General features: G+C 36.6%; 1 protein-coding gene across 1 annotated transcript; it reads left to right on the top strand.

The window, feature by feature from the left end:
* The first annotated feature begins 5,029 nt into the window (after positions 1-5,029).
* Positions 5,030-12,059, top strand: LOC147557534 (Phototropic-responsive NPH3 family protein). Its single transcript, XM_086658354.1, has 4 exons — positions 5,030-6,343; positions 7,896-7,965; positions 9,207-10,421; positions 11,298-12,059. Exons 1-4 carry the CDS (start codon positions 6,285-6,287, stop codon positions 11,844-11,846), a joined length of 1,893 nt encoding a protein of 630 aa, XP_086514480.1. The 5' UTR covers positions 5,030-6,284; the 3' UTR covers positions 11,847-12,059.
* Positions 12,060-13,237: the final 1,178 nt, after the last annotated feature.

The following is a 13,237-nucleotide window of genomic DNA, read 5'->3' as shown; positions in this document are numbered from 1 at the left end:
AAAAGATGATGATGAATCTTGGCTGCTCAATCTAGTAAATGAGAATGATGACTCGCTTGACTTAGTCAAAGACCTGGAGTTCTTTAAGGACACTAATGACATCATAATCAAATAAATTATAGAGGGTTTATCTGAACCAACTTTGATAGAGCTTGAGTCTGGTAACCGAGTGATTCCTTTGGAAGAACTCCGTGTACCCGTTTTAGAAACCTCTTGTTTAACTCTGGGTGTATTTGATAGTCCTCTAGATCCTCTTGTATCGTATCCCTCAGAAGCATGTTTAGAAGTTTTTGCAATACCTCACTTGGTTTCTCCTCCATACCTGGATCCTTTCTACGAGGACTATACCCTTTCTAGTCCATGGTCAAACTTAACGACTTTATTGTCGTCTAAGTTTGGGGATTCTTACCTGATCACGATAGTCTCACGGGTACTGCAACATATTTACACAAGTATGAGACTATCATTCACTAATCACTTCGTGTCTTGGGTAGATCCTCAGATGTTCGCCTATTGGTTTATGGAGATGTTACTTAAGGATTGTTGAACATCTGTTTCGTCTGGCTGAAGACGTTAAACTTAGCGCTTTCTGGGAGGCAACCCATGCAGAGGACGCTGAATCGGGTAATATCTCTCCCTTCATCCTGTTATTTTTGCATAGTCTTTAGAACATTGAGGACAATGTTCGGTTTAAGTTTGGGGATAGGGGATTGAATTTTTTGCTAAGTCCTTATTTCAAAAACTCAAAAGGGTTTAAAATTTTCAAAATTTCTAAATTTTTGGACTGAAAATGTGAGTCTAGTTGTTTTTGTTTGTTAATAGTTATAGAATTTAGTTGATCGAGCTATGCTTTTGCTAAAGGTTTTTCCACGAATTTCGAGTCTTGAAGTTGTTTGTGCACTAGCCATGTGAGTGTTAGATAGGTGAAGAATAGACATTTCTGAGAGAACTAGATTGATCATTAGTAGAGACTTAACCTATGTGAGATTCTGAACCTTTCTTGTTGTTTTGAGTGATCTCTTCTGAGCTAATTCTGAGTAGAATGAAGAGCTACTCAACCTCGCAATATTGAAAAAAGAACTCATTTGATCTCCTGAGTTCACATTTTACAACCACTAGGGATGTCATCAGGAAGTAAACCTTTCTCTTGTAGTCTGAGAAACTTGAAAACATCGTCAACTAGAGGAAGATAGGAACCTCATCATTTAGAACCCTGAGAATAAGGCATGAAGCAAAGTGGAGAAAATTATACCCAAGGAAATTGTTGAGAAAGTAAGTTGTGTATTTTGAGTTTTATTACCAGAAGCGCATTAAAATAAAAAAAAAATAAAAAATAAAAATAGAAAAGTCAAAGAAAAAAAAATGTTTGTTTGTGTTTAAATGTTTATCCCAAAGTAGTTCTTGAAGATTTGAAGACGTCGAGTTCTCAGGAGTTCTAGTTCATCCTTAGTCTATCGTCCTCTAGAAAGCATTGTTAGAAAGTAGATCAGGTGAGAAGAGTTGGTTAGCCTCCCCATTCCGCATTAGTGGTTGTTTCCTTCCCATGAGATCAGTCGTTCACCAAAATTTTAGTCCGTCTTTTTCATGTGTTGAGTTTTCCTTTATATTCATACTCACACATTGAGTGAACCAGTTCTGAGTGAGTTTAATTTTTTAGTGTATGACCGTGAGGCAACAGTCGAGGCGAAATGTATCGAGACAGTAATCGAGGTCTTGTCTTTTCAGAACCGAAATGATACTCATATTGGCTGGTCATGTGCACTTTAGGTCTTGATTACTAGTGAAGGGATTTTTAGCGTTTGTATGGTTTGGCCGACCTGGATTTCATTTCTATTAACTTTCGAAAATTTCTATCGGCTTAACATTTTTAGTCCATGTCATATTTAGACCCTTTTTGAAACATTGAATTTTGTGGCTACATTCACTGCAAACCCTCACGAGACAAAACTCGTCCTCTAGGGCAACCTAGAGGTTTAACGGCTTATTGCACGGGCTAAGTGCAATCGTGATTCCCTACGAAAGTGGTGAAATGGGTTTGGTTTTATTTTTCTGTTTGCTCGAGGACTAGCAAAATCTAAGGTTGGGGATGCTTGATGAGACATGAAAATGTCCCATCTGAATCTCTTAACCCGGGTTAGTTAGTCTATTTCGAGCGGTTACTCTGATGAATTGTGTGTTTCTCTTTCCCAGGTATCTTTAACGGAGTTCAGTGTGAAAACTGGATAAAATCGAGAGAAAGACGTGTTGAGGGCATTTTGGTCATTTAGACATGATGGTATTCGGGAAATTTTAGTGCTCGGCTGGAAAGTAGAGTTCAAAATGAATCTAACGGCGAAAGCGGAAGTTAATCGGAGTCCGGTGGAGAGAGCTAGTCCAAGTCAAAGTTTGGAGTCAAAGTCAATGGACTAAAATGATGCAAAGGACGTTCCAGATACACGTGGCGCAAGGTGACAACGAAGTGTAAATATCGGTATAGTTTCGGTCACTGTTCGGGACAATTATTCTTCATAGCTCGTCCAACCAGATCTAACGGCCGAAAAGATCAAGGCACGCGTGTCTTAATCTGAAGGGTTCGCGTCACACCAATTTTCATCTAGCCGTGAAGCAGCATATCAACCTCACTGGACAGCTAACTTCTTGACGTGATTAGTTTCCAAAAGCTTTGGAAATTCCATCCTTTCTTATCTCCATTTGAATAATAAAAGAGAAAGAGAGAGCATGAAGATGGAAGTAATAGAGAGAGAAGAAAGGAAAGAGAGACGGAGAGGGAAAGTTTGGAAGTCTCGGTTTCTTATAAACAGAAACAGAGACATTTTAGAGATCATCTCGGTTTGGGAAAGCTCTCGGCTAAGAAAGAGAAGGAGGTTTAGAGAGAGAGAAGAAGTGCAGCTCGGGTTTTTAGAAGAAAATATAGTTTGGGCCGAGAGGAAGAAAAGGGGAAATAGTGAGCATCCTATTCGAATCTTTTCTCATTCTTTGTGAGAGAGATAGAGAGATTACAGAGAGGGAGATTACAGAGAGAAAGAGAGAAATTGTAGAGAGAGAGAGAGATAATTTTGAATTAATAAAACCGATTGAAATATCTCTATTACTTTACTGTTTTGATTAGAGAGAGAAAAAAAGAGTTACATTACTGTTTTAGAGGGAGAAAGAGAAAGTTTAGAGAGAGAAAGAAGGAAAAAACAGCAGAGAGAGAGAAGAACCAGTCGAGGAAAATAATTTTCTCACCAGGAAATCGTTTCCGGGAAGACGAGAAAATTATTTTCCCTAAGGGTCTGTTTGGCTGCACAGAGGGAAATTCGCGAGAAAAAAGGTGTTTTCTTCTCCGATTCTTTTTCTTTCTTTAATGTTATTAATTCTTATTTATCCCACCATGATTATGATGAGTAGCTAAACACCTAGTTTAGGGTTTTGATGACATTTTTTGTGTTATGCATGATTATTAGATGATTATTTCGACAACTTAGGTGCTTCGACATATTTCAATTTCTTTTTAAGTCTTTCATTATTTATACTTCGTTAGTTTTGATCCATTATATTTAGATTAGGTTCTTTAATATTGGATACTTGATAGTTGATAAATAATAGTTAGAGTCCTTAAGAATTGATTATTAGTTTAGTCACCAAAAGGTAATAGATTTAAATCAATGTTTATGCATGATTAAAATAGATTCAAAACCCTAGACTTCTCCTCCATTCATCCGTTCGCCGTTATTACTTATTGGGAAGTTTTATAAGGCCTCCCCAATTTTGTTAAAAGGCCTCCCCATGAACCATTTTACTTGCTAAATTATCACTGAGGGGAGGCCTTTTAACAAAAATGAGGGGGCCCTATAAAATTTCCCTTACTTATTTACGTTATTTTAATACTTTACTATTTAATCGTCAAAAATCAAAATCGAATTCAAAAATCCAAGTTAGTTTTAGGTTTAAGGTTGAGTTTGACTTAGTCTCTGAGGAACGAACCGGTCTTACTGGAACTATTACTTGACGCCCGTATACTTGCGGGTGGTGACCAATTTAGGAAACTTTCTAGGCCCATCATGTGGTTTGTCTCTTATCCCAGGTATAAGCCCAAAGACGTCGTCGGTGCCGATAAAAATATTAACAGGCGAAGGCCCGACTTCCGGTCAACGACCCGGTCTTCTTGACTTCTTGACCCGCGATTTTATACCCTCACAGGATGTTACCTTATGTTACTATTTTTCTTTGTTTGTTTTATGTCTTTAATGGCTCTAATATCATTACTTTTCCTCTTCTCGTAGAGGTAATACCTGATTAAGTGATTAGTAGTCTTAGATTACACATGTTTCACATTTTCATGTTCTTTCCCTTTCTCTTTGAGGTACAAGCCAGATGAGTACTTTTAGATTTCTCATGCTTCATTATTTCCTCTTATTGCACACAGTTAGACTGAGCTCATTCTGAGTCCACTTCTCTTTATGGTAGTTGTACCTGGCCTAAAATTGTCCAAATTGTTCAGGAAAAAAATTCAATACCAAATGCACGAATAAGCCTCACAAATTGTTTACAGTTTACATTATGCAAACACATGTTTGTAGAACAGATTGTTGCAAACACGTTTACAGAAAAACGTGAAGGAAAAAAACGCCGTTTTTTTCTGGGTTTTTTTTGAAAAAGTTACTGAAAGTGGACCTTGTTAGAAAGCTAATGAAAAATCAGTTCAAAATATATAATTTTTATAGAAATCCGACATCTCAAATAAAAGTTATATCCATTTAAAGTTTAAAGAAAAATAAAAGAATTTAGCTACATAAAATGACAAAAAGGGGTATTTTAGTATTTACACACTTTTTGACCTGAATAATAATTTTCAAATGTTTTGTGCTATTCTACTCATTTCAATATTATTTTGACCTTTCTAGAAATTATCCCAATACTAAATGTACAAAAGTATAAAAATAAACAAATTTTTTATGATCACCGGAGGAGCGACCTATCCCCCTCGTCCCCACTTAATCCGCCCGTGATGATAACATGTTTCACCAATTTCAACTTGCTTTTTTTTAACGGTTCTAATATTTTCGTTATAAAGGAACCACTGTTTTTGTAGGCGCGACATAAATAATTTGTAAGTAAAGATTATTTCTCTAGTCTTCTTCCTTGTTTTTGGTCCTTTTACTAATCACTAGTTTTGGTTTCAACAAAAAAAAACACTTTAGTTTTCGGGGATCAATTTTTTACTTTAGTCACAAAATCATGTGAGATTCTTTCGAATGAGTTCATCTTCTCTTCTTCTTTCTAAGGGGTATTGATTATGGATATTAGTAGAGAGGACAATTTCCATTATTGACTGTTAGTTGGATTATTTGAAATGTCCCACAAGGCCACAACCTTTGTACTAATTCGTATGACATATTTCAAATATTCACTATTGTCTCTGTTTTTTTTTTTGGAAATTGCTACGATGTGCGATAGTTATTATCCGGGACCTCCAGGTATTTTTGGAGTATATTTCAGCACTAAAACCATTTGGTCAACCAAGTGTCGACGACTCTGTTATGTTCAGACATTTAAAAGTCTTCTAATATTTTTGTACATGTGTTCGTTCATTTCACATGTCTTCCTTCATTTCAAACGTAACTGATTGTTTATTATTTCTCCGTCTTCTTCCTTATTTTAGTTCTTTTTTTTTCTGAAATAAACTTAAAGGGGAAGTTTCTGTCTTTTATTTTCTAGAAGGAGTTGTGATTTTCGAAACTTTGAGTCACTTTGAGGAACAAATCTGTGAGATTCTTTCTCATAAGTTTGTCTTCTCTTCTTGTTGAGGCCTTCTTCTTTACTCTTTTTCACTGGGAATTTGGGTGGTTTTCAGTGAGAGAGATTTCATTGGAGTTCAAAAGGACACAAACTCTGCTGAATTTTGTGTTTTTCAGGGTTTCTGGTAGTTCTAGAAAGTGGGTTTTGGAAGAAACTGAAGTTCAAGGTGGTTTTTGCTTCAAATAAGTGGTTTTCTAAAGTGGGTTTTTTCTGCAGTTACGGTGGGATTTTGGGTTGGCGATTTAGGGCAAAACTTGGTGATGTACTATGTTAAAGTTGAAATTTGGTACATTTGTGGGATCTCTGAGATGGTTACAGGACTGTAATGTTTAATGCTTGCACCTCTTCCTTGAGTTGTTTAGGGTTATAATTGGTAAACTTTTTGGGGCTAATCTAGAGTTTGAATAAGTTGTTTTATTTATAGAGGTGATTTTGGAGTTTCAGAGATTTTCCTCTCTTCCAAAGATTTATTTTTAATTACAAGAATTTGAGAACCTTCAAAAATGGCATGCATGAAGCTGGGATCCAAAACTGATGCATTTCAAAGGCAAGGTCAGGCCTGGTAAGTTACTGGAATCATCTAATTCAACCCACTTTTCAGTTTTCATTGATGATTACCTCAATTTGTTAATTTTATTCAAGATTTACTTTCTCTTACCTTCAATTTTTAGTGTTGAAGAACAGAATAAACTTTTAGGGTTTTTAAAGATCAAAATTACTATCAGTAATGATAATCAGTCGCGATATTGTTGATATTTATGGAGAACTAAACACAACTCCTCATTAGTTACATTTTCATACCACTAGAAAGGTACATGGCTCATGCATACATTTTGTTCAATAGACCATTTATGCTTCTCTTTGACATAGTATTTGGTAGTCATTGTTTATGAATTAGCAAGGTTTTGTCCCCGTTGATCAACCCAACTTTCTTAATGGTGATGAGATACATGCTTAGTTTGTTTGTGAGAATCTGAATGCTGGCATTTTTCACTCCCAATTCGTGAGAGTAGCATTAACATTTGACAATTCCCATACAGCGTTGCTAGTCAACGATGTTAACTTGTAACTATCAAAACGGAAAAAAAAAAATCGAAGTTCTATGAAAGTGGAAGCTTTAGTAGACTGCGTGTTTTTGCACTACGCAAAATTTGAGGCTTGTGTGTTTCAATTTAGACGGTAATTAGGGGTGTTCTATGTAATGTGTGAAAAAAGGACAGCATGGGTTCTACTATCAAGACTTTATTAGAGAATGTTAGCTAAAATAGAAAATAGTGAATAAATCAATAACTGACATTCAAAACCTTTTTCCCTACTTGTTTGTTGGATGCCAAAAATTTGAAGAGGAAGATGAAAATGAAAGGTGAGGTGTTTCGCAAGGAATGTCTCTCTCTAGATATATTTTAGCCTTTTCTGCTTCTTTTATGTCTCTTTCTACATATTTTAGAGTTCAATTACTTCTTTGCCTGTCCCTCTATGAATTCTTGTTTTCCCTGAAAATCTGTGAACTGAAGTAATCTTCAAAATATTGAACTTATCTTATTATTTTTATCCAAATTTATTACGCACTGAAAAAGTGTAAGTGAAATATGTATTTTTTGTACTCCAGGGTGAATCTGGACCTTGTTTTAACATTTCGATACTTGGCCCGAAAATCAAGCCGATGAGCCCGAGCAGATGATGTGTCTGGGTTTTACTGGCCAAGTAAAATCCCGTAGCAGATGCTTGGTCAGTAAAATCCAGACATTTCAGTCGTTCGGGCTCAGCTCAGCCGCATTTTTGGGGTCAAGTATCACGGTTCTTATCATTTACCATATGGTGAATCATCAGTTCTGCAAAAACGATTTTCACCTTTCGGAGAATATTTGTTCATAACACTGGTGAATTAAACCACTTTCAACTGTCTCCGACATCGTGTAGGTGGTTGACCTCTCTTTCCGTGATAAGCAACACCTGAATTTTGTTGTTGTAATAAGAATGTTACTTTCCTAAACTTAAGTTTTGGTTTTAGCTTGTATCCCTAGATGGGTTCTTTTGCACATAATAATAATTGATTTAATCTGATGGTGTTCTATATATCTTGTGTACTACTAATATTTTTTTAAAATTTGTAGGTTTTGCACCACTGGTCTTCCAAGTGATGTTGTTGTTGAAGTTGGAGAGATGTCATTTCATCTTCACAAGGTTAATTTCTTCCTATAAACTGAAAGTGTCTGGTTCTCAGTCTACTAATTGTTTGGTCGGAATTAGTTCTCGCCACTATTTTTCCTTTTCTTTTTCCACCCACCTTGGGATGCCCAATACTTAAAAAAGTTTATATACGTCTATATTGAGGGTTAACTTGATGCGGCCTATTTGACAAGGTCGAGTTCTTCAAAATATTTAACTTACCTTCTTGGACTTTTCCTAAATGATGTGATCCAACTGATGAATATGACTACAGTTATATGACATAAAAACTCCTTTTAGAATTTTTATCGTGTTGGATACTCAGATTCTGTTATTGAATACCTTCGGATACTGTTATTGGATACTCCAATCACTTTACTAGGTGTAATGTGAGATTTTGCGTGCACGTTCTATGTGAAATTGCAGGCAATTGTATTAGGTTCATGAATTGCCGCTTGAGGGTAACGTCTTTTATGTAATAATACAAGACGGTTTGTACTTTGTACTAAAGAAGAAAAGCGCAAGCAGAAATGGTGGATCTAATAACTACAAACTAAAATTTCTATGTCTACAGCCGTATCCCAGTACTGGCCTTTTTCAGCCGCCATATCTACCTCGTATCGGAGCTACTCATATTAATGTTCATGTCACAGAGGAGAAGAGTTAGTCTATGATTAATTTAAGCAAATAAAGGGTGTTTTTTTAGAATATTCACATGTCACAACTGAGACACTTTGTTCCCTGTGCATGTTTAAAATTTTCTACTAGTTTGATTTGATGGTTTTGTTTCAATTTTCCAAGTCCAGCATATATGACTTCTGTGACTTTCTGTCGCTGAATCATTTTATCCATCTTTTGCTTATGTTTATTTGTAAATTTCATACCGCCATAAGTATGGGTCTTTTGATGATTGAGAGTTAGTGATAAAACTAGTAAATCAGATATCGCGACTGTGTAGTAAGACGTGCAGTAAAAACAAGAGTTACTGATAAAACTAGTATTCTTCAAATTACTGTTCTAATTTATACGGACTTTGGCAATGGGGCTAGTAGGAGGTGCAGTAAAAACAAGTCTTTGTTGCTATTTTCGAAGTCTTTTGAACTTCTGATGCAGTTGTACTTTAAAAAATTAAGGGTTTTCTTTTGCTTATTACTTCGGTACGATATTAAATGATTTAAATCCTTAGCTCATAAAAAGATTTTATGCTTTTATATTTGTAAACACTATTCTTACAATCAACTTATAATAAACTGCAGTTCCCTTTGCTTTCACGGAGTGGAATCCTAGAAAGACTGATTGCAGAAGCATCAAACGAAGATGAAGAGGACTGTGTGGTCCGACTACCTGACATTCCTGGCGGCACCAAAGCATTTGAACTAGTTGCGAAATTTTGCTACGGTGTAAGACTAGAACTCAGTGCTTCAAATGTCGTGTACCTCCGATGTGCTGCCGAGTATCTTGAGATGACAGAAGAGTATGGGGAAGAAAATCTGATTGCTCAATCAGAACTGTTCCTCAATCACGTTGTCCTCCGGAGTTGGAAAGACTCTCTAAAGGCACTCCAGACTTGTGAGAACTTGCTTCCTCATGCTGCGGACCTACACATTGTAAAGAGATGCATTGAGTCACTGGCCATGAAGGCATCCACAGACCCCAATTTATTTGGTTGGCCCGTAACGGAACATGGCGGGCCCATGCAAAGCCCTGGTGGTAGCGTTTTATGGAATGGAATTAGCACAGGAGCGAGGCCGAGAAATCTAAATTCAGATTGGTGGTATGAGGATGTATCAACTTTAAGTTTACCTCTCTACAAAAAGCTTATCTCAGTGATGGAATCACGTGGTATCAAACAAGAAATAATAGCGGGGTCCCTAACCTCATATGCGAAAAAATACCTTCCCGGTTTGAATAGACGCCAGTTGACAAATGAATCTAGTTCCCGTGTAATGGGGGCCCCACCATCTGAGGAAGAACAAAAGCTCCTTCTTGAAGAGATTGATCGGTTACTTCCAATGCAGAAGGGCCTAACTTCGACAAAATTTCTCTTTGGATTGCTCCGTACAGCTTTGATTCTTCGTGCGAATCCGTCTTGCGTATCAAATTTGGAGAAAAGGATTGGGATGCAGTTAGACCAAGCAACCTTAGAAGATCTTTTGATGCCCACCTTTTCGTATTCCATGGAAACTCTTTATAATGTTGAGTGTGTCCAACGAATTCTTGAGCATTTTCTGGTCATCGATCAAGCAACTGGTGGGGTGTCTCCGTGCTCTATTGATGATGGTCAATTAATTGGATCGCCTCATTTGACACCAATCACTATGGTCGCTAAACTTATTGATGGTTACCTTGCTGAGGTTGCACCTGATATTAACTTGAAGCTTCCCAAGTTTCAGTCTTTGGCCGCAGCAGTTCCTGACTACGCAAGGCCATTGGATGACGGGCTTTATCGTGCAATCGACGTTTATCTAAAGGTAAGCATCTTCTTAACTCACTAAGAGATGTTGCTTTTATTATTGTTACCATGTAGCACCCAATTACTATTATGCGACAACAATTAGGGCTGTACAGCGGTTTTGTAACTGACATTTGAGTCCTAATTACAAACCTATCCGAAGGGTTTGGTTGCTGAATAACTCAATCCGCCCAATCCGTTCATGGGTTGGTTCGGTTGCCGAACCATACTCTATCTGAGTGTTTTGGTTCGGTTGGATAACCTAACAAAGAATTAGACTTCAGGAAGAAGTTTTCACTGTAAAATCTGCTGCAAATTTACTTAGAATTATTAGGTTTTATGATGCAATACTTTGATTTATAAAAGTTTTGATGGGGATGGTGTACTACTAAGTCTGGCCTTTTAGTTTCCAACCTAAATTCTTCACCATCCATCAGTATTTAGTTTATAATATACATATATATATATATATAATAAAAAAAATACTTTTTAAGTATACTACTTATATGGTTCGGTTTAGTTTGAATTCCAAAAACCAGATCCGTAGGCTGATCGTTTGGTTTGATCAGCACACCGCAAAAATTTGTTTGGATCAGATAATTTTTGTACAACCCTAACAACAATTAGAGGACATATCATGTTTTTGTGGTCCTCGTTGTCCCCAACAGGTTTTGATGTTAATGGAAAACATATAACAAAATCTCAGGAAAAAAAAACTGTGTCAGCAGAACTGGAATTATTAGTGTTGTAATTTGTTCTACTGATGATTTTTTCTTTGTTGTCATGAAAGCTGAACAACAATTTGAGAGTTAATGCTGCTTAATAGAGGCCTCTCTCATTTCAAAAAGTATGGGGGTGTTTCACTTCAATTTTACGATATATTTCAAATTTGTAGGCACACCCATGGTTGGCAGAGTCAGAGAAGGAACAACTTTGCAGACTAATGGACTGTCAAAAGCTATCGTTAGAAGCTTGTACCCATGCCGCCCAAAACGAGAGGCTTCCCCTCAGAGTAATAGTTCAAGTTCTATTTTTTGAGCAACTCCAGCTAAGAACTTCAATTGCTGGATGCTTCTTAGTCTCTGACAACCTCGAAGGATCAAGGCAATTGAGGAGTGGATTTGCAGGATCAAATGAGGGTGGTGGATGGACTACGGCTGTGAGAGAAAATCAAGTCCTGAAAATAGGGATGGATAATATGAGAATGCGGGTAGTTGAGCTCGAGAAAGAGTGTTCGAATATGAAGCAAGAGATTGAGAAATTGGGCCATGGAAAGAGTTCTTCAAGTGCATGGGGATCCGTGTCCAAGAAGTTCAACTTCAAACTTAAATCGCAGATTTGTAGCGCCCAAGAAGGATCTGTAACTAACCAGAACAAGGAAGGAAGCTCAAAGAAAGACAAGCATGGAAAACAGCCGAAGACGAAGAAGATTGCCACTGACTAGTAGAAGATCTGCTATTTTAGTTATCTGAGGTTGTCAAATTTATTTGTTCAATTGAGTTCTAGTAATGAATTTGACATCTCTTTGTGGGGCTAGTTTCTAATGCCTTGGTTTTTATATCTTTTTTCTTTTTGTATGTAAAAGGAGATGGGAGATCAAATTCCCTTCTAAAACACTGTTTTCTTGCAAATTACAGGACTAAATTTCCTCTTCTAATTTTTATCTGTCAGTACCCTGCAATCTGAGTTGAGGATGGGTTTTAGGGGTTGCTAAAAGCATCTCCAATGGGACCCTCAAAGTCTAAAACTTTAGAGTGTTACTTAGAATTTTTGAAGTTTTTGTCAAATGACATTATCAGACACTCCATGATTATGTGGGGTATGTATTAGCCTCTCAGGAAAGACACTCTAAAATTAAAGTGTAGTACTCAATTTTCCATGTGTCTCCTCATATGTCTCTTATCCTCTTAATGTCTCTTTCTAGCCTATCTAGGGAAGTTAGATAGGTTGTGTTTACTTTTTTTGTAATTTCTCATATCTGAAATTTAGATTGACACCCAATTCAAATTTTAACTCTTTTTTTCATGTAATATCTGAAATCTCGTTAGATTGGGCTACATGTCACTTAAAAACAAGTCGGAATGAAAGCCTAGATCTGAAATATCCAAAAGGTAAATATACCCCCCATCAAATCTAAATAAATATTTCTGTCTCATATTTCTCATTTCACCACTACATACCATACAACCACCACCAGTACCACCACCTTCTCTCTCTCTCTCTCTCTCTCTCCTAAGTTTCAACAAAAGAAATTTAAAGAGGATTTTGATATGATAAAACATTGTTTATGACGTTTGTAGTCGGCATGGCATGGCTTGAAGAAAGAATGGAAGTTGGGGTTTGAAACCTTAGACGAGGTTAGGTGCTCCCTAAAAGTGCAACCATTATTTTCATGGAGCATAATAGCATATCATCCTTTCTTAATAGCCCAAAACCAAAACTTCACTGTAGATTTTTTGACAAGAAGAAAATCCTAAAATCTTCTACTGGTTTAGGTGAAGATTTTTTTAGATTTATACAAACCCTAAAATTAAACATACCATTAGGTGTCGTTTGACAACTAAAAATAAAAAAAATTCAAAAACACTACTTAAGCGATGCCGATGTTCTTTACTTCATTTAAGTTTAAATTTTGATTTTCTTTTAAAATTTTAGCATTTTTCCACCCAACCTTTTTTTGTCTTTTTTAGTCTCTGCTAAACCATCATGAAACCTCTATTGCCACAAGGCTTCTACCACCACCCCTACCACCACGATTACCAAAACCTCTATTACCATTACCATTATCCTCCACTACTACAACCACCACTAGGGCTGGGAAAACGGTCCGAGACC

This window comes from Eschscholzia californica, unplaced genomic scaffold, assembly GCF_041429995.1.
Source record: "Eschscholzia californica isolate CP2 unplaced genomic scaffold, dmEscCali1.0.p SCAF_2, whole genome shotgun sequence".
Lineage (NCBI taxonomy): Eukaryota > Viridiplantae > Streptophyta > Magnoliopsida > Ranunculales > Papaveraceae > Eschscholzia > Eschscholzia californica.
Note: the sequence above shows the minus strand (reverse complement) of the source record. Positions and strands in the feature narration are given on the sequence as shown.

Coding starts and splice junctions, on each gene's coding strand:
- LOC147557534 (XM_086658354.1), top strand. CDS start 6,285: ATGGCATGCATGAAGCTGGGATCCAAAACTGATGCATTTCAAAGGCAA. Junction 7,966..9,206: donor TGTCATTTCATCTTCACAAG/GTTAATTTCTTC, acceptor AATAAACTGCAG/TTCCCTTTGCTTTCACGGAG. Junction 10,422..11,297: donor CAATCGACGTTTATCTAAAG/GTAAGCATCTTC, acceptor TCAAATTTGTAG/GCACACCCATGGTTGGCAGA.